Genomic DNA, 21436 nt, shown 5'->3' on the forward strand with positions numbered 1-21436 from the left:
TGAGTGCATGTGACTGGAAAAAAAATGTGCAAACTAGTTTTTTATGCTTTGATACAACCGCCTTTTTCCTTCCAAAGGATAATTAGTTTGAAAAGACAAAATATATGCCACAGGACCCCAAGCCAGGAATTCCCAAGAAAAAGATAGACCCTCCAGGACAAGATACTCTGTTTTTACTTTGATGTCATCATACAGCCAATCTATACTCAAAGAAGCTGTATTAAGCAGATTTTAGTGTGTTCTTTAGTCTCAATGACATTTAATTATAAATGGCACTGAGCATTCAGGCCTCTTCCTCTCACTCTCCCCTCATCTCTCAGGTAATGTGTTATTGTTTTTCGGCTGAAAGAAGATAACTACTTCTTGTGTCACTTGAGCAAAATACAAAATCAGCAAAACTCAAAGTTTAACTTGTCTTTCAAACCCATGGTATTTAAGGTGCACTAACATCAAATGAAAATCAAAAGATTCACCAAAACTGGGAATGCTATAAGGAAAATAATTATACCTGCCTCAGATGCCGTACTTGCTTTTCCCTTGAATTTACTTCAGTTTATTAATAAGAACCTTTCCCAAGCCTTCTTTCTCCTAAACTTCTTTTTACTTGGAAGCAGAAGATAAAGACATAGGTGCTAAGTGATTTATTTCTAATGCAGCTTTCCTGCCTTAGTTATGATTTTTTCCCTGTTCTTCTTTTTACAGAAGCGAAATGCTGATAATGACTTGGTGAGTAAGATTTGATTTTGTCTGGGCTACTGAGAGAGATTTACAGTTACAAGAGTATTCTTACTGTGTTCACAACATGTTTCTGTGAGTCCAGTCTGAGCAAATGGATGTTTCTGAGTGTGTATGACAAGAGGAGTAGCCCAGAGTTGCTTGTTTTTAGGCAGTAGGACGAACTAGACAGTTCCTTTCCAGGCTCTGATGGAAACTCCTGGATAAGGAAAGAGAATGAGCAAAAGATTTTTAACCTCATAGTATTTGAATAAATAGCAAAGCTGTTTGGAGTCACCTCTTTATCTCTAACAGACATCCATTCTATGTTGGTTTTATTTTTATTTTGGTCTTATGTTGTAGTAATTTCTAAGGAAGGCAAGAGTTGTCATCTCTGAGGCTGATTCCGCTTGGTACCTGGACTCCTCTTCAGCAGTGCTTAAATGATTTGATTGTTTGGGCACCTTAATCAATGAGCCAGAGATCTGGCCCACCATAAAAGCTCCAAGGTTCTTTCCAGTGCTGGTTTTACTGCAAGAAGCAGACCTTGCTGTTGTGGACTGCCTAAAGAGTCATATCTGTTGTTACCTCTGCTTTCATATAGTCTCCAGCAACCTCATACCTGAGCATTCAAAGAAAATAAATATTGCTCTACCCATTTCCTTGTTTAAAAAAGAATGAGCCCCAGTTGTGAGGAAATGGAGAATAACATAAAATGGAATTTGGAGCCAACTGCAATTGTTTAGGTCTATTTTTACACAAGATGACTACTTACATCCCTGCCCTAGGAATCATCCACTCAGCTGATAATTAGGTCACTAATACAGTGAGGCAGCAATAAGTTGTTGTGCTCTTTCACTAACCATAAACAAAGTCACAGTCTCAGTAGAGAAAAAGAATTGTTTTTATAATGGCAGTATCTTTGCTGTGGTGGTAGTATTTGTTAAAGAGGTTGTAGTTATAACTTGTGGAATAGCACCATGATGGCAGTGTATAGATATCCAAGGAAGCACAGCTGTGCTCCAGTTCTTATGATTAGGTCCTTCCTGTTTTGCTTTGGAGTGATAGAATGTCTTGCTGTGATTTCATTTTTAAAAATATGATTATGGCTATTAACAGAAACATCAGTGTAACAGCTAGCTCTTTGTTTTTGTTTGCTTGTTTTTCATTTTTCAATCTGCAGGTTGTCAATGGGATAGAAATCTATAGCATGAAAATTGATAGTAAAGTAACTTCCCGATTTGCCCACAATGTCATCACCAGTCGAGCTGTCAATCGTGGAAATGCACAGAAAGAAGTCTTCTTTGATGTTGAACTCCCTAAAACAGCCTTCATTACCAACTTCAGCATGTGTGTAATCTTTACAATATTGTTAGAGAAGACTAAAAATCTGTGCAAATGCAACTGGGAGAAACTGAACCCAAATGTTCATTTTTACTTTGCCATTTGATAGATTTCTAAATGCCTCCTGCGCGATTTTCTGGTACTATTAACTTAGGATGCGAGATACTTAGAGAAAGGCAAACATTGGTACATCTGTAGAAAAGATGAGTAATTTTCAGTTATTTCTATTCATCATCATGGACCTTGGGGAATGGGGGATCTTCTCTGGAGATCCATTCACCTTTTCAGAAATACCACTCACTTACTCTGGTATTATCAAGCTAAAAATGTTCCATTACTTAATTTCCCTGATGACATGACAGCTTAATTTATCTCTTCATTTAAAAATCATATTTGAATGAAAGGCAGGAAAGAGAGAGAATTATTCCTTTACATTTGTACCTTTAGTTGCAATAATATGCAATTCTCACACCGTTATGTGGTTTAATTCAGTTTAAACACATCCATCTCTGCTAATCACACTATGCCTGTTTTATTTTCAGTGAAAAGAAACAGTAGCTTTTAGGGCACAACTACTCTTAATGCATGCTAGAACTTTTTCTATAAGATGAGATTAATCCCTGTGTGAGAAATGCCTGTTTAATGGCGTAAGGAGTCAAAGGATGAAACGTTCAGCTGTAGACAGCTATCTTTGGACAGATAAGCCTCATCCAGAGAGTCAGCTTGCCATTAGATGAGATGGCCAAGCTGCTGAAGTGTAGGAATATGGCAGGTGTCAGTAGTGTTGCTCTCAGGCCAGTTTTGATCTAATTAATTTTCAAAGTAAAAATTGGTTTAGATCCTCTTAAGATACTGAGTGTAGAGCTCTTCATTCCAGCTAAATTCACTGAGAAGACTAGTTTTTCAGGTGCTAAATCTTGTCAATATCAGATAAGGTGCTTTTTAGCAAACCAATCACTAAACAGAGAATTGCCTATAGTAAATTTTCATGTATTGTTGCAAACCATTCAGCTAAACAAAGACTTTTTCATCTGCAGGACAATTGATGGTGTTACTTACCCTGGAACCATAAAAGAAAAAGAAGTTGCAAAAAAGCAATATGAGAAGGCTGTTTCAAAGGGACAGACTGCTGGTCTTGTCAAGTAAGAATTATGTTGTGTGGCTTCCACACCATCATCCCATAGTAAATTCTGAGATTGGAAATGCCTTGTTCTGGCATATTTCTGAAGTTTGTTTTTTACAGGACCAAGGAACAATCATTAAGTTAGAGTTATTGTAGTGTAAATTATAAAAAGGAAATACACATTCTGACTACACAGGCAGAATCTGCAATTATGGAAAGACTGTGTCTGCAATGTTTACTGACTTTGTATGACCTGTTCCTGGGTTTAAGTGCACTGGGAAACTTGAATAGTTCTACAGTTTGGGTATGACTTTAGTAATAAAACAAAATTCCCACCTTTGTTTTACTGCTTTTTGAATCTCATACTCCATCAACCCAAACAATAAATATTGTGAAAGAAGATAAAGATACTCTTTCTCTTACCCTCTTAAATACAGAGCTTCAGGAAGAAAAACAGAAAAATTCACTGTCTCAGTCAATGTTGCGGCAGCCAGTAAAGTCACTTTTGAACTCACATATGAGGAACTGCTGAAGCGACACTTTGGAAAATATGAGATGTTCATCAAAGTAAAACCAAAGCAGCTTGTCAAAGATTTTGAGGTAAACAGCAAACTCTATCAAACTGGATACTGTAACTTAAGAGATGATTAAGTTCTGTACATCTGTTGAAAATGGAGTACCATGGTCATTAGTTCACAGCTGAGCTAAAGGCCCGTGATAATATTTCTAAAGAATCACATGGGTAGTCCAGTATGTTTTACTGCAGATTTTTGTTTGTAAGCCTGACAAATTGGCTCAGCCACTAATCCTCCAAAACAAATGGTATTTGGAAACCTGAAAAGGCCATTACCATGCCTTGGGGTAAAATAGAAGACTGATAGCTTTTATAATACCTTTATAGCATAAACTATACCTTTCTCACACCACCATGAAACTGCATCATCTTAAATTACAGTGATACGTATGTCACATTCTAGAATACTGCGGCTTTTGTGTGCAGAGCTTGTCTTTGATTGCTCCTATCTGCCCTGCTAAAACCCAGCTCTAAGGCAAAATTTTTCCCCTTTATATGCCCAGAAAATGCCGTGTAAAAATCATCACAAAACTTGGCATCTGTAAGAGTTTATGTAGCATATACTGAAATATAGGTCGCAGCTGGGCACAACTCACAGCTGATGGCTGGGCTATGTTTTTGAAGGACTTAAGTATTTATTAACATTTTACAAAATTCCAGTATCTAGCTTTCAAAAAAAATTCTATTAATGTTTATTTGTTTCTAGCTTTGTTTTTAACTTCTATGTGTAAAAAGGCTTTTCTGGCTGAGGTGTGTCCACAGAAGTGTGGATTTGGACTGTCATTATGAACTACAAAAGTACATTTCTTTTGCTTTTACAAAAATCTCTCTTTCACATCTGTAGTTGCTTTCTGATCTTCCTGTAAATGGCAAAGTTCATATGTTGTAGGGTAATCAATGACAATGAATTTTCAATTAATATTTCAGATTGAAGTAGATATCTTTGAGCCCCAGGGTATCACTGAGCTGGAAGCGGAAGGAACATTCATCACCAACGATCTACAAAATATCATTAAAAAAACTTTGTCAGAAAAAAAGGTACAATGACTACTGCATTCCATAATTTATCTTCTGCGGTTATCATTCTGAAATAATGTCAGTGCAAAAGTGCTGTAGTGGCTAGCAATGGAAGTTGAAGGAAAAAAAACCTGAAAATCCAGTAAGCTTCTGAATTCCAAGCTAGCAAGTTGAAAGCCATCTCCATGCAGATCAGAAGCCACATACCTGTTAGCATAGTACTGTACCCGAGCTAGTCCCAGAGCAGTAGTTGGAAACCTGCATACCGAGCGGACCATTTCTCAGAGAAGAACTGAATCAGTAACAAGGAGCTTTCTCATGTGTGGAGGTGGTAGAATTCTCAAGACATAGTCTGCCCAACAGCCTTATCACGGTGTCATTCGGAGTGGAGGGCTGAACCAAGGAAGAAGGGGGAGTGAACATTTGAAGAAAGCTCTAGATAGCAGCCTTCACATGAGTTACCTATCAAGAAATATATAAATAGATATGGATCTGAGTCAGTAACAAGGAGCTTTCTCATGTGTGGAGGTGGTAGAATTCTCAAGACATAGTCTGCCCAACAGCCTTATCACGGTGTCATTCGGAGTGGAGGGCTGAACCAAGGAAGAAGGGGGAGTGAACATTTGAAGAAAGCTCTAGATAGCAGCCTTCACATGAGTTACCTATCAAGAAATATATAAATAGATATGGATACAAACTAATACCTAAGCCGATAAAACAGGTTATTCTCATGTCTGTGAATAGTTTTACAAAAATGCAGACTTCTTTGTGTTCTGTAGAAAATTTTCAGCTATTAAGGTTCAGATCTAATGAAGGCTTTTTTTTCAGGGGCACATCTCTTTCAAGCCAACTCTTGATCAGCAGCGAACCTGTGCAAATTGCTCGCAGTCTGTCTTGGATGGGGATTTTATTGTAAAATATGATGTGAAGAGAACAACACCAGATAATTTGCAGGTAAATCTGACAGCTGGAAATTTTGAACTGTTAAACAGCTTAGCTTGCATAGTAAAGGTCAGGGATCAGCGAGGGCCAGCTGTTCCCTAATGGACAAGGAGTTGAGTGTGACAACACAGCCAACAGCACAAGGGCTTTGCCAGCCAAGAGCCCTCTCCCTGTAGTACCTGAGCAAAGCAGACACAGAGATGGTAGCCAGATTCAAGCTGAGAATCCAGGTCATCAGGCAAGTTTGTGGTGATGAGGCAGCCCTAGGTCAAGGTGGGAGGTCAGTCAACAGAGAGGGATCCAAATCAGTGGAGTCCATGGGCAGGAACAGGTATGGCTGTGACACAGCTGGAGACAGGTATTCTTGCAGTGTAGCGCAGGCAGGGACTGAAGTCCCAGGCTTGTGCTTTCATGAAGCTCCTGGACCCACAGACAGAGGTGAGGCCAGTCAGGGCCATTAAAGCCTACTAGTCCACTCAAAGGTTAGACACTCAATGAAAGTAATTTGTTCTTTATCCATTTTATATTTATAATATACAAAAGTTTTGGTTGTTTCTTTAACTTTTTATTTTTCAGATTGTCAATGGCTACTTTGTTCACTTCTTTGCACCAACAAATCTTCCAATGTTGCCCAAAAATGTTGTTTTTGTGATAGATATTAGTGGCTCGATGTCTGGAAGAGAAATAGAACAGGTAAGTTATTACATTACTATAACGTCCCAATGGAAGAGCCTCTTTTATGATGGATGGGACATGGTGGCTTATACTGCTCTTTTCATAGTTAGGACTCCTCATTCTAAGCTAGTGCTCAGAATTTTCATGTTTTGGTGCTGCATCAAAATATCCATGCTTACTTGGGCATGAGCTTCTCCACCAACCTGTGGCTACCCATTTCCCATCACTTTAAGTTTGCCATGCCAGCTTACCTCAGTGTAAGCAACAATCCATGACGTGAGACCTGATTTTCTTCTCAGCTACAGAGATTTACCAGATGTAATTGCAACTGGGTGACTTCACGAGAGTTACTCTGAAGTAGACACAGGGACTGGCAAGGACAGAACAAGCTTAGAATTTTTGCACGACATACTGTGTAAAAGTTAAAAATACCCAAATGCTGAGAGAGTAATAATGTAAAATCTGTCAGCACCTATTTCATTAAATGTTGAACCATACATTTAAATCTCTTTGTCTTGTAGACGAGAGAAGCACTTCTAAAAATCTTAGATGACATTAAAGAAGATGACTTCTTCAATTTCATACTGTTTGCTAGTGAAGTACACACATGGAAAGAAACATTAATCAAGGCCACTCCCGAGAATTTGGATGAAGCAAGGAAGTTTGTTCAGGGCATTCACACAAGAGATGGTAAGTACTCTACTGGACTTGACAATAGGTCATTGTGTAAGTTAATTTATCAATTCTGTCTGTGAACACAATGTTACAGCCTCTTTTTTTTTTTTAATTTTTTTTTTTTTTTTAATTCCTGAGGAGACACTCCTAAAGTTGAAATTTACTCAGAACTTGACATCTATTTTTCCTTGTTTCCAAAGTCCAGGTACTTTTCTATCTAAACACCCCCCTGCTTGCAAATCCAAATTTTTCATTTTCATATTCTAATGAGATCTTGTCAGATTCCAGTGAAAAACAGGCTTTTATTTTGACTGTCTGTGCTGAAACAAAATTTCTGTGTCTGCCTTGCAGCGACAAATTTACATGGTGGTCTAATGAGGGGAATTGATATGCTGAATGCTGCTCATGAAAGAAACCTTGTGCCCAAGAGAAGTGCTTCTATAATTATCATGTTAACAGATGGCCAACCAAATGTAGGTAAGTTTGCGTTGTATGGAATAATAAAGAGAGTGAATTAACTATCAAAAAAATGGTCAGTTAAAATTGGCCTCCATCTTTGACTTCTGGATGTTTTCATTATTTAAATGCTACTATAAGAGCATCATACTACTAAACCAAGTTTTTGATAATGCCTCCTAAGAAATCTGGACATGACTAGCCATGTCTCATTTTGTGATAATTTTGTCTGTTTATGAAGAAAACTCAAACTTTTTCTGGTTTGATGCAGGCATATCAAATACTCAGGACATTCAGGCACATGTAAAAAAAGCCATTGAAGGAAAATATCCCTTATACAATCTTGGTTTTGGCTATGGTGTTGACTACAACTTCTTGGAGAAAATGGCACTGGAGAATAAAGGAGTGGCCCGTCGCATTTATCCTGACTCTGATGCAGCTTTACAGCTTCAGGTACAGTAATCACCACTTAAATTAGATGAGAAATATATTAATACAGATAAGTGTACATATGTTCTTATTTTGAAGTAATCAAAATCCCAAAATGTAATCTGGTACTGAGATACTCAAGTCTGCTGCAATCAGAATATTATTTGCATTTAATTTTATACTTCCCTTATGTAAGCAGAAAGTGGAAGGACAGTAAAAGAAAAAAAAAATAAAAAAATAACAGTAAAAAAAAAATACTGTGGGCTATGGAAGAGGGTTCAAAACTAGGCATAGGGTGACACAAGTCACAGAATCATAGAGTGGTTTGGGCTGGAAGGGACCTTAAAGGTCATGTAGTTACACCCCCCTGCCATGGGCAGGGACACCTCCCACTAGCCCAGGTTGCTCAAAGCCTCATCCAGCCTGGCCTTGAACCCCTCCAGGGATGGGGCATCCACAGCTTCTCTGGGCAGCCTGGGCCAGTGCCTCACCACCCTCAGAGTAAAAAATTTCTTCCTTATATCTAATCTAAATCTACCCTCTTTCAGCTTATAACCGTTACCCCTTGTCCTGTCACTACACCCCCTGATCAAGAGTCCCTCCCCATCTCTCCTATAGCCCCTTTTAAGTACTGGAAGGCTGCTATAAGGTCTCTCCGGAGCCTTCTGTTCTCCAGGCTAAACAAACCCAATGTCATGGTTCTGAAGGACACTTTAGTGTGCAGCAAAATTGCTGCAATCATTATATCTCCCATACTTCACAGATCACATAGTTAATGTCATGTTAAGGGAAGAGAAGGATGACATAGCATGAACTCTCTAGATATTCTGTCTTTAGGAACTTACTGCAATCAGATGTATCGTACCATACTTCTGAAGCATTTTATAGCCGTTACAAGGCATGAGAACAAGCATAGGCATGTTTTTTTACTTCTCACATTCCAATAGCCATTCGAAAAATTCACCAAAGTATTTAGATAATTGGTTTCATTGTAAGCCTTGACAAAATCAAATATCTAGTCTCCTTTGGCTTATATTGTCATTCAGTCTCTAGAGGGAGTAGATCTAGAAACTTATTTCTATAAAATGGGGGAAAGCTTGGAATCTGTCTGGATTGACATTGATGAAACTCATCGTCCACAGTATGTTGTTCTCAGATACTTTTCCTTTCTCTTAGTGAGACTGAAGAGTTTGTATGTGCTTTCTCATTTCCATTATTTGTAGATTTTTAGGCCTTGTACTCTGAGATTTAACTGAATATTTAAGTATTTCTTCTAGGATACAGTTTTAATTTTCATTGCTGAAATAGCAGGATGCTTCTGGGTAAAGATCTACCTATGAATTAAAGAAACAACAACAGTTAAATGTTTTCCTTTTTTTTTTTATCCTCTAGGGGTTTTATGATGAGGTGTCAAATCCCATGCTTACAGATGTGGAGTTAAACTACCCAGAAAATGAAATATCAGACCTAACTAAAAACAGTTTTAAGCATTTCTATGATGGGTCCGAGATTGTGGTGGCTGGGCGCTTTATTGACAACAACCAAAACAGTTTGACTGTAGATGTGAGAGGTGAAGGCGTAAGTATGGATTTCTTTGACCTAAGTAAGGTGCACAAAATGTCTGAATGTTCAAAGCTGGCGACACTTAAAATGTTTACTGGTATTTCTTTACCTCAGTGGCAGGATGTGTTACTGCATATGTGAGAAACTAAATGCACCAAAATAATTGCTTTTAAAACCGCAAGTTACTTGCCTAACTCAGTCAGGCATACTAGGGTCAGTCTGGAACAATTTTGTGTAGTGTGACTGGATTAGCTTTGCTAACAGATATATGTTCTTCTGTTTGTTTGTTTGTTTTGTTTAGTCACTAAATACCCTACATGATTCTCTCAGGAGCCAAATGTTCAGTGTTCACAGACACTAGTCTTCACTGGGTGAGGAAAACTGATGAATAAGCCAGCTGAATATTTGAAATGCCTTCCTCTTAAAATAGAAGTCTTCTTCCAATACGAACCAAGTGATCTAAATACCTCTCCAGATCTGGATTCTGTAGAAAATTTTGTCCCTGATATTCAAGAAAGACAACACAAAGATATTATAGATCATGTTGTCGTGAACACTGTGAACTGCATATATGCCCCATGCACTGCGGTGTATTAAATGTATTATATGAAATCAGGTATATTTCAAATACAGATAAGGTATTATTAGTAAGTTAGCCGGCATATCTGCTTTAACATGTTCCTGTATGAATTGGCATTATAATCAAAGTTCTTTAAATCCTGAGTAGCCAAATTCTAATGAACAAAAATGCCATGTGGATTTGGAAACTTCATTATAACCTGTAGTGTACATTATATCCCATAGTGTACACTACTAACCTTCACAGAAGCAACGGAACAAAGATCCTGATACAACACTGACAGTTTCCTGGGCAAGTGCTATGTTAGGACCAGACTGTTTTCAATTTAGCAAGATTTTCAGCTGTGAAGGTCTTGATTTTGGGACGTTCTGGAAGTCGCTGGCTACTTATGATACAGAGAAGTTTCCCTGTTCCCAACAGGCTAATGATGTCCTGTCATATACTACACAACAAGATGCTGAGCAAACAGCTAAAGCTTTCCAAGAACAAGAATACATATTTGGAGATTACATTGAAAGGCTCTGGGCTTATCTCACCATTGAACAACTCCTGGAAAAACGGTAATTATCTCTAGAATAGCATTTTAGCTATGAACCCGTTAAGCCATCTGACTGGTGCAACTTCTAGGATGTGAAACTGAAATTGACATCACACTGAGGTGCCAATGGGAAAGCATGAAAAACACAAAGGAAAAGCTCCCAACCTATTCTCCTCCCCAGCCTCAGTATTCCTGTTTTGGTTTGCAGATTAAAAAAATTTACATTATTGCAAATATAAAGCACAGTTTTGCCTTTTTCTTGGAATCAGAAGTGCTCTTAGACTGTAACAAGTATTATTTATTGATAAATTAGCTGCAGAGAAATGACTTCAAAGAAAAATACTTAATCCAGAATTCAGTGAGTAATTTAGCAATCATTGATGCTAGAGGTCTCTACCTGTATTCAGTATTGCAGCTTCAGGAGAAGAAAAGGAAAACCTTACGGCTGAAGCCCTGGATCTCTCACTAAAATACAAGTTTGTAACGCCACTGACATCCATGGTGGTAACAAAGCCAGAAGACTATGACAATCAAGATGGGGTTGCTGATAAGCCCACTGAAGGTATAGATATTTTCACAGTTTGTATTTGAGAAGCTAAGTGTTCCTTTGATGTTCCCCTAAAGAAGGGCTTTTGTGTGGGCATAGCTTTAAACATGTATCTGAAAAATGTACTTTCCAAGCTGTGTACATGTATGGTTCATGCAAAATTACTTTTCATTGTAAACCTCATTTCCATCAAACCATCCTTCATTACTAAATCTTATAGGCAAAATACTATAAATTCAAAATAAGTATATTTAAAGCTAAATATGTAAAATATTAAATTAACACCCCTCCCCCACAAAAATCAAAGAAGCATTTCTAATTTAATAATCCAGCTATTTTCAGTTTAGTTCCCATCACTTTCTCCTTTATTTTTCTACATACTTCCGCTTAGGGGTGGATGTAGTGACATCTTACTACATGAAAGAGGAAAATTTGCATGAGATCTTCCTTGTGCAGGATAGATCAGGTTGTAAAAAGATGGAGATTATAGCTGTTAAACACAGTATCCATAAATATTAGAGAAAGAAAAGCAATTATATTGAACGTGCACAATTTGTTCTCCTCTGATACTTTGGCTAATTATGAACTCCCTGCTCAGTAAGACACTGTGCTGTCATACAGTTCAGCCTCTCTGTAACCTGTGTGAAACAAAATCACCCTATTCCTCTTGAGCAAAGTACGGCAAATGCTATCTGCACAGTGCACCCCAAAGCCACCCTGTCCTCATCTGTGTGTGTTGCTGGGGCCATCCTCATCTCTCCCTCATTCAACAGGTCTGACAAACCTCTGGTGAGGCTTTTAATCTCTTCTGTTAGCATCCATGATTTTTTTCCCCAAACTTTTGCTTAGTGCCCCTAAAAGTTCCTCTCAGGCTCTGTGTGGGCTCTTTCTGGCTTCTAGATGAAAAACTTTCTCATCTCCTGATTTTGGCATGATAACTTAAGGCATTTTAGCATAACAGAGATGCTTATTGAAGGTTAGTGGGGTTTTCTTTTAACTGGAATAAGCCCTGAAACCAATTAATTGCTAAGTGCCCTTCAATTCTGAATAATTCTTCAGGCATTCTGCTGATAAAATTTTTGCATTATTTTTCATAACTCTCATAATGGGATACTGACATAAAAACACTTCATGTTTAATTAAACATTCAAGTCACTATACAACATGATGACTTTAAAGTTTACAGCTGGACTCCATAAGTTGGAAAAACTTACCCAAACATCTGACAGAAGTGGCATTCACTCAGAGTGATCTTCAGCTCTTTGCTTTCCCTTTCCAGGTACCTGTAGGCCCTTTCTCAACCTCTTTCCAAGTAAATCATCTTTGTGTATAGAAAGTATAGAGCAGTAATAGGAGAAAATACTCAAAACACCACTGCTGTATAAGAAAATAAAATAATTTGTACACACCCTAGAGCCTAGATGCACTAATAGGATTACTGACTCATCCAGTCAATGTTAGAGTGATGCAAATGCCTTGAAAACTGCAAAAGAGTAAAACCAGTAAGAAACATTATGCAATGTTGCAATAGCTTAACAATAAAACAATTAGTAAGAGTGCTCTTGTCATATACATAATTAATTGCAGTTTTTCTGCCCCACATAATAGCTTTTTACTTTCAGTGTGTTTCTGTTTAATCTACAAATATTGAGTTGTATCATTGGTAAGAAATTGAACTGTAAAATGCTGAAGATACCTGGTTGAATTGTCAAAAGTTAATTTTTTTTTTCTTAGAATATGTTTTAACAGGGTCAGAATCCTTTCTGTTTAATCATACAAGTGAAACTGTAAATTTCTCTTTTTCTTCCTTTTACTTCTTACCTACCCGTGGTAACAGCTGAAGGTATGTACATTTCTTATTAAATTTACTTAATATTTTTAACTGTTAGAGATAGGTTTCCTGCATCACTTACTTGATCTAGGATGTGATATTTTCATAAAATTCTTGGTGAATAAATCAACACTGTGTTATAATAGATCAAAAACTTTTCAGCTGGAAAAGTTTGTAAATACCATTTTCAGTGTGGTTCCTCCTATCTCTGATAATTGCAGCATCCCACCATCACAAAATTCAGGCCCAATACAACTAAGTTGCTTTCCAGGGCTAGCACTGGTGACTCCCAGGTACCTGTGTGTAGCCATCTCTCATACAGAGATATCTTCATTGGTGCTGTGAGTGCTGCTTCTTCAGCACAAAGCCCTGGCTTCAGACACACCTCCATAGCTTCAGATGTAAAAAGAGTAGAAGACTAGAAAAATGTGGAAGCAGGTGGGTAAGTCTCACTGACTTCCCAGTCCTGCAGTTTAGAACACGATGGCACAGAAGAATTGGAGAAGAGCAGGTTGTCCCAGACCCTTACAGAGCAAACCCCAGACTTTTGGAGAAGGAATGTTTTTGCTGAAAAGTAGGGTGTGCTTGCTGCCTATTCGTGACATTTGCTTTGTTACAGTAGTAAATAAACTGTTTTGACCAAGTTTTTCTTTTTAAAATATTTAGAAATTTATACATAATTACCAGATTTTGAAGTTGGTTTTGGTGGAAGGAGGGAAGTGGGAGAGATTGGTTTTCATTCTTTCTAATCTCGAAAATAACATTTATTTTCATTCACAGCACAGGATGTCACATCTGTTATGGCACGTAAGTCATTAGTTTAAGTTTCTGAAATTACTGGGGAGTTAGAAACTGCTTTTTCTGGGTTTTCAGCTGTACTTTAACAAATACTGACAAATTCTGCTCACTGATAAAACATGGCTCACTGCTAAAAACACACTTAAAGGTTGAACAATACCAGATGAAAAGGTTTCAGCTAAATAGCTTTTAAGGAGTAAATGCAAGTTCATCAAACCTCCATTTTTTCCTGAAAGCTGTTTCCCAAGAATAGAAGATGGACTTGAATTTGCATCTCCCTTGGAATTTTATAAAGCAAGGGACTATGATGTCAGCACCTCTGGCTAAAATAATATGTTCAGTTACTTATACAAAACCGAACTGTTTTATTCAAGAGAGGCAGCAATTGACCCTTCAGATTGCTGGTTGGGCAATACTGGAAATGAGAGTTAGATTTAAGTTTTTTTCTCTGGAGATTAGTCTCAGTCTTTCAATCTCTCTCTCTGTCTCTGTTTGGTTTTCTCAAGTCTTCACTGAAAAGACTTAAATTCATTCTGGAAAAAAAACCAGACGTCAAAACCTCAAAAGTTTTCAAAGGATGATGTTGCATTTCCTTGCTGATAGGCAGCTTAATCCTTAAGTCTGAGACATTTGTGTCCTACAGCTATATTACTTGGGCCTTGTGGAAACATTCCAAGCAATTTAGACTACAAGTGACATCTGTCTCTATCCAGAAGCTTTGCTTGATTCAAAAAGGGGCACAAATTGTCATTCCATGGACTATATGTTTCAAAAACTAGGATGGAATTAGCAATTTACCTAGCATATTAACTTCCTGCCATCTTACATGTACTGTGCAGCTAGCGAGTAAATATTCCATTTTGATGTGAGTTTTCCTAACATTTTTTTTCCTTACTCTTTGCAGCTCCACAACTATCTTACCAATATGTATCACAGCCCACATGGTACACTAGTGGTGAGTAGTTTGTGTAGTGTCTGCTTAGAAGGAGAACTTAAGAGGGTATTTAAGACTAAATTGCACAATTCTTATGTGTCTTTTAGATAATTCCCTTCCACAATAGCAGCCACTTTATGTTAGCAGGGGGGCTAGTATTTTAATTTACTGTAAACATCTCCAAATGTTTTTTAAAGAACAAGTCACTGAGACTAGGTATGGTCATTTCTTAGTCCTCCTTCCCATTGCTAGGCTTTGTGTTGGTAACTGCCTGTTCTCTGTTCAGATGAACCTCCTGCCCTCAGTAATACTTTCATGGCCCTCAGGGATAAGCACTTAGAGGTGGCCATCCTGAATCTACAATCCACGTGCCAAATTTTGCAGTGGTCAAGAGACATAGGATATATGTCATGTACCTGGGAAAGATGAGGGGGAAAAGGATGTAGTTCCCTTTGGTGGCATCTTCTTTGGGACCCCGCCACTCTTTGGAGGATGGGCTGGACTAAGCTGGGCATACAGCTTGTGCAGGGACCAGTTCCTGCTGGTCCCCAGCATCAGCAGTTCCGTTGCCACATGAAAAGTTCATGCAGAACTGTGAACCTGTGTATCACTATACAAATACCAGTGATTTGCTTTTACAGTTGATGGAGATCCACACTTTATTATATCAGTGCCACAAAAAGAAGATGCCATTTGTTTCAATATCAATGAAAACCCGGGTGCTGTGTTAAATTTAATAAATGACCCAATTACAGGTGAGTTTTTAATTTAAAATTTTTAAATACAGTAAATCAGGATATTTATAACCAAATGTCTTATGTTTAAAGGCTATTCCTCTCTTTTATACTGTGTAAGCTTTTTCCCAGCAAAGCTAGTAGGAGTTCCTGTAGCTGTGGTAGGTTGCCATTGCCATGACTGTGTTTCACTTCTTGGAGCAAAATGAACTTCTAAACTTTGTTTGAAAACCACAGTGAGAGTTGAGAGACATCATTTGTCTCAGTGAGTAGTAGTATGAGCAATAAAATAATCCTTACGTTGCCATTTCATGGAATACCTGGTAAGGAGAGACCAATGTTACACATTGGATTTGTGCCCATCACAGGCTGTTTCTGCTCTAGGAAATATTAAACTCTTCTCAATAAAGTGATTGTTGTCTTTGTGGAAATCCACAGAACAGCCTCCAGAGCTTTATTCTACTTTGGCACAAACATGTACAAGTAATTCTAATCTATTTTTCAACTCATATTTGTTTCCTTGAGTTGTTGCTAAGTTTCCATGACACTCCTTGACATCTGTTGATCAGGTCCTATCTATAAATCAACACTTGATGTTTCCTTTTTGTATTAGGCATCACAGTCAATGGAGAACTCATTGGTGATAAAAAAACAAGTAATGATGCAAAGATCCAAAACACATATTTTGGAAAACTTGGCATTGCAAATAAGCACCTGGATTTAAAACTGACAGTAACTCCTGAGAAGATCACAGTTCAGAATGGCAACAAAAAAACAGGTTTTACCTGGCTTGACTCCATCACCTTGCAACAAGAAGGGTAAGGCTCACAGAAAGAATATCAGGCTCCTGTGTTTGTTTCTACACTTTTTTTAGTGTTGGTCAATAATACACTTTTAAGATTTGTTGTCTGAATATACAAAAACCCGATTCAAGTCCTGCTGGATTCTGCTCTCTACTTTATTGCGTAAATGCTGAATGATTATTCATAAATTCCTCTGCTTGGACTAAGTGAAGAATCCCTGATACTCTATTACTATGACTAAGGTAGAACTAGATTTGGTACTGTGCTTAATGCAACAGTGTCTTGCAAATACTTAAAGAGTAACTTTAGACAGAGTGTAATGTTTCAAAGACATAATAATGTGCTGTAAACAATCGCCATTGTAAGAAATGGAAATTGTGGTATTTATAGAACAGGTACATTTTTCCTGTCAGCGGGTATATTTTTCATGAGATTTATCAGTTACAGAATCATTTATACCTGTGCAGAAGGAAGTTTAGAAAAGGAATGGGTAGCATCTCCTTCTCCTCCTCATTTACATTTTCATTGTGTACCTGGAACAAAATTACTACCTTCTCAAACATGGCACTGCAACAGAAAGAGCACTGGAGCGAAACTGTCATTCACACAGCATGCTTATTTTCTTATTATGATAGCCACTGATGACATATCTAACACAATCAGAAGCAATTCTTTACCCTAGCACTAACCTAGACAGTTCATGAGTTGTCTTTTCTTAAAAAAAAAAAAAAAAAAAAAAAAAAAAGAGGAAAAAGGTGTTTGGTAGCATCCAGGCAAGAAGGAAGTTATGGTTTTATCAATAACATTTTCCTTACTGAGGATGAAGTGCTGTATCTACATATCACTAACCTATCTGGGATTAATTGTGCTGTTACAGGATGAGTTTTGGTAGAAACATCTTGCTGAAAAGATTAAAGGCTAGGTGGCCTTTTGCAGAGTAATTTAGTATGAGTCTAGAATAGAACTGTCTGTGAGCACACACAGATTCACATGGACCAAGCCAGGCAGCAAAACCTCTATTTTAAAAAAACACTGAGCAATTTATAAAGCCATCTTTGTTTGTTGGACATGTTCTTCTTCTCAAGTTTCTTCTAATCACTCTTAACTCTGGGAAGCACAATACCCTAAGTCAAGTTTTTCTTTTTTTCCTCAGTTTAACTTTGATAATTAACAGGAAAAAAAATCTGGTGCTCTCAATGGGCAGCGGTGCCTCATTTGTTATTGTTTTGCACCAAGTATGGAAGAAACATCCTCTCCACCAAGACTTCCTAGGACTGTATACATTGGAAAGTGATAAACTGTCTGAACAGACCCATGGATTATTAGGTATTACTTCATTTAGTGTTTTCATGCTTGTCTTTCCTTATGAGGCTACATAATTTGTAGACATACTCTTGTACTTAACCTTTCTGAACTGAGATAGTGGAGGAAACTTAGATGACATTGATTTGCCATATTAAGATTTCAGACAAAATATTAATGGCTCAGACTTTATGCATTATCTTTTCATAAATTCCTCTGCTGCTGCTGAAATCACTATCATCCATTGTCCTTACTGGCATCTTTAAACCTCTCTATCTTGATAAACACCACCTACAGATATTTTTTTTCTTACTACACTATTCCTCCAGTCGCTTGGATGGTTTGATCTCTCCTTTCATCTTATCACCTTTCTCCTAAGTACAAGCACTCTGAAAAAATACATGTGTTTGCTCAATTAAAATTTGCCATACCTCAATTAGAGCATCCTCGTAAGAAAAGAAGGTATATATTGATTTACTTACATGTATTAAAAGTCACAGAATGCCTTATACCGTCTAAGATTTTCCTCACATTAGCTAACGTTCTTTAATCTAGTAGAAGGCAAAGTTGGTAATTCAGAGACTGACCCCATTGAATCCTGTTTTCAGCCACTGTAGTGGCTTGGGTGGTGTGTATTCTCTGTTGGAAAATACACAGACAGCAGCAGCCATTCCCCCTTGCCTTCCAATTTTCACTTACAAAGTCATGTAAGTGCAGCAAACATTCATTTTGGGTTGATAAATTTACTCATTGAGGAAAATAATAAACTGCTGCAAACTTACTCTTCTCAGTCTTGGTCTGCGCTTTGGGGCCTGAGGAGAGTGAGCCAGTGGTGGGACACGTTAGGTCCACGTGTCATGGGAAATGCTGTAACAAAACAGAGCAGAATAAGGCTGGAACGTTATTTATGCTCTCCTGCTCCAGTCTCCTCAGGCTAAAGAACTTCTCCACACAGAAGTTATTCTGCTATGGTATGAATTGCAAGTAGCAAGAAAATTGCAAAAAGCCCATGTGCCGTGGGGGCACCATGTCACAGTTCACTGGCTTACACATCTCATGGCTATTTTCATCATCTTTGGCTTTGCCTCTGTACTTCACTAAGTAATCTAAAATCTGTGCTTGTTACAGCATTCAAAGCACCAGCAGCATCCTGCACCAGCCCAGACAGGGCAGAAGCGTGTGAGAGCTAATCCTGGCAGGAGTGTGAAAATTCCTTAGCTGTCAGGCTTGTTCTGAGCATAATCACATCCAGTAGTTTCAGAGATCAACATGTGTATTATTTGGTTAAAAAAAAGGCTGAAGACTTGGAGATTATGTCATAAATACTACTGAATAGAAAAGACACAAAGTGAGGATATCTTGAAAAGGCTAATTTCACTGCACACTCAGAAGCTGGAACTTATATCCAGATGACATCCATAGAATTTTAGTTTAGAAAAAGAAAATAATACCATAGACATATGTTCAACCTTACACAAAACTTGGTGTTTGCTTATTGTTTGAAAACCCTGAGGAGACATGGAAAACAGCATGGGAATGTAGAAATTCTGGGGTTTCTCTTTGGTTTGTTTCTGTTTTAATGTGTGCAACATGCCTGAAATGGTAATTTTAGCTTCTATTTTTAGGACAGTTTTTCCACCTGATTGACTTCAGCATACTTGAAATTCATCCTGCATCTGATCCCAAGAAACCAGATGCTACAATGATTGTTAAAAACAAAGAACTGACAGTAACAAGGTAAAAATAATTAAGTCCTTAGCAAAGACTTAGGAAAGATTACCTTACCAAACTGCAGTTTCTGCTTCGACACTCCCATGACTGTATTTTCCCTTTCAGGGGCTGGCAGAAGGATTACAGAAGAGATCCCAAGCATGGCATCGATATTCCTTGCTGGTTTGTTCATAACAATGGAGCTGGGCTGATAGATGGTGTTCATACAGACTATATTGTTTCCAGTCTGTTTTAAACTCCAGCTTCCTCCAGATTCATGGCTGTACAGAGTATTTGCCTGAAAGAACAGTATTTTTCAGTGTTTAAGAAGTATTAAAAAGACATAAGCTTACCACGTTTGGCAATGTCAAGATATGACGGATTGTCACAGAGAAGTTTATTGCATATTTGATCAAATCTTAAGTGCTAAACAGCTATTCTGTGTGCACAGATATCACTCTTCCCTGAAATATCCTCATTTTATAGAATTAATGTACTACTTTTAAAAAAGTAAAATTTTAAGTCATAATTTTAAAACATAACAGAAACGTTCTATCCAATTTTAAATCAATAACTGAGTGTCAGGAGTGACTGAAATAAAAGTATCAGTACTTAATGCCTTGTTCTGTTATTCCAACAGCTATCAATGTTTTATTTCCAGTTTCACAAAACCCAGGATGCCAGATACATTTTGAAATCCAACACAAGAGGACAGACCAGCACATATTTCGGGATAGCTCAGCAGTACTTAAAAGCATCTGACCACTTGACTGTGTAGTGCTGAGGGCTGGTGCAGTGCCAGCACTCGAGATGACTGTTAGCAGCCAGGACTTCTGTATTTTCGTGTTTTAATTTGAACCTCACTTTTGAATGCCCAGATGTTTATAAATTAATGAAATACCAGAGACAGGAACTGTGGGACTGCCCATCAGGGCTGGTTCCATACTCATTTGCTCCATTAACAAAACCCACAGCCATGGACAGCAGATCTTGGCCTACCTGGCTGGCAGAGTTCAGGCACAAGGCAATACCGGGCACAGCCTAAGCCAGAGCTTTGCCCATTTAATTTATGGGGATGAGGCAAATCTCTGGAGGTAACAGGAGTCTTGTCGGCTGTGACTGAATTGTCAGCCACAAGTTGACCTCAGGGGCTCTAGTCTGCTTTTGCAAGGCTTCTGTAGCAGCCTGAGAAACTCCCACTTACACTGGTGGAGACAGAAAAATCCCCTTTTTAATACATAGTACTTCCAAGACCCCTGCAAGGTAGGAGACGATTGCAAACATAGCTAAAGGTGACAGTAAGGAGAGGGAGAAGTAGCAGGCAGATGCTTACAGTTAGATAAAAATTTTACTCCTACTGCCAGCTGGTACAATGCTGGTTAAAAGAGAAAAGTATGAGATACATTGTGTGTTCTGCGTCAGAATTAGAAATTACAGAATGCAAAAATATTCATTACTGTGTCTGCCCTCAGACTCTTGAGCAAGGGAAGGGAGCGAAGCAAATTGGAAGCCCATCAGAACTCACTTTGGGGCTTGGAAAGGACAGGAGGAGAGTGACTAAACAACAAATTAAGATACAATTCAAGTGAAAAACAGTGAAATGGAACACACGTACAGAATGGAAAGCACACGAGCAGAGGGGAAGAAGCACTGAGGAAAGGATTTGGGAGTTGCAGTGGCCAGGCACAGCAGCGACACAGGGCTGCTGCAGAAAAGACGGCCATCCCTGGGGTCACAGCCAGCGAGCACCTCTTTTCAGACCTGAGAAGGTCCATCAGCCGGGGGGAAACCATGGGCACAGTCCCTGTGCAGCTCTGGGCACGGCATCTCAGCGTAGCATGGGCGTATCAGGTGCAGGCCAGAGGACAGGAACAGCTTTGGAGGGAAGTTGCAGGAAGCAGGAGGAAAAAAAACCTCAACTATGTAAAAAGTTGCTGTGAGGAAGGCTGACGTCTGGTTTTCTTCCCATCCATCAAGGTCAGCAGGGTCTGCTTCTTTGCAGCAAGGGAGAATTGCATTAAAAGGGCAACAGGCTGCCTTGGACATCTGGGGAACTTCCAGCATTGCAGGTTTTAGCGGATAGAGTAGAAGAGCTGCTCTCAAGAATGATCTGCGCATGCTTGAACCTTGCTTAAAGCAGAGGGGAC

The 21436-nt window shown here is 38.4% G+C and overlaps 1 protein-coding gene across 1 annotated transcript in view; it reads left to right on the top strand.

Moving 5' to 3' along the window:
- Positions 1 to 19545, top strand: part of ITIH3 (inter-alpha-trypsin inhibitor heavy chain 3) — a 22977-nt gene extending 3432 nt beyond the window's left edge. Inside the window, exons 2-21 of the mRNA XM_010074902.1 lie at positions 703 to 726; positions 1898 to 2064; positions 3096 to 3200; positions 3619 to 3781; positions 4683 to 4793; positions 5601 to 5726; positions 6291 to 6407; positions 6911 to 7079; positions 7416 to 7541; positions 7792 to 7973; positions 9342 to 9527; positions 10513 to 10652; positions 11038 to 11192; positions 13015 to 13020; positions 14711 to 14761; positions 15382 to 15495; positions 16088 to 16292; positions 17431 to 17603; positions 19205 to 19316; positions 19416 to 19545. Of these exons, the coding sequence (XP_010073204.1) occupies positions 1925 to 2064; positions 3096 to 3200; positions 3619 to 3781; positions 4683 to 4793; positions 5601 to 5726; positions 6291 to 6407; positions 6911 to 7079; positions 7416 to 7541; positions 7792 to 7973; positions 9342 to 9527; positions 10513 to 10652; positions 11038 to 11192; positions 13015 to 13020; positions 14711 to 14761; positions 15382 to 15495; positions 16088 to 16292; positions 17431 to 17603; positions 19205 to 19316; positions 19416 to 19545 (2511 nt within the window). The 5' untranslated portion in view covers positions 703 to 726; positions 1898 to 1924. The remainder of the gene's footprint in view (positions 1 to 702; positions 727 to 1897; positions 2065 to 3095; positions 3201 to 3618; positions 3782 to 4682; positions 4794 to 5600; positions 5727 to 6290; positions 6408 to 6910; positions 7080 to 7415; positions 7542 to 7791; positions 7974 to 9341; positions 9528 to 10512; positions 10653 to 11037; positions 11193 to 13014; positions 13021 to 14710; positions 14762 to 15381; positions 15496 to 16087; positions 16293 to 17430; positions 17604 to 19204; positions 19317 to 19415) is intronic.
- The last annotated feature ends 1891 nt before the right edge of the window (positions 19546 to 21436 follow it).

The sequence above is a fragment of the Pterocles gutturalis genome, unplaced genomic scaffold (assembly GCF_000699245.1).
Source record: "Pterocles gutturalis isolate BGI_N339 unplaced genomic scaffold, ASM69924v1 scaffold50217, whole genome shotgun sequence".
Taxonomy (NCBI): domain Eukaryota; kingdom Metazoa; phylum Chordata; class Aves; order Pterocliformes; family Pteroclidae; genus Pterocles; species Pterocles gutturalis.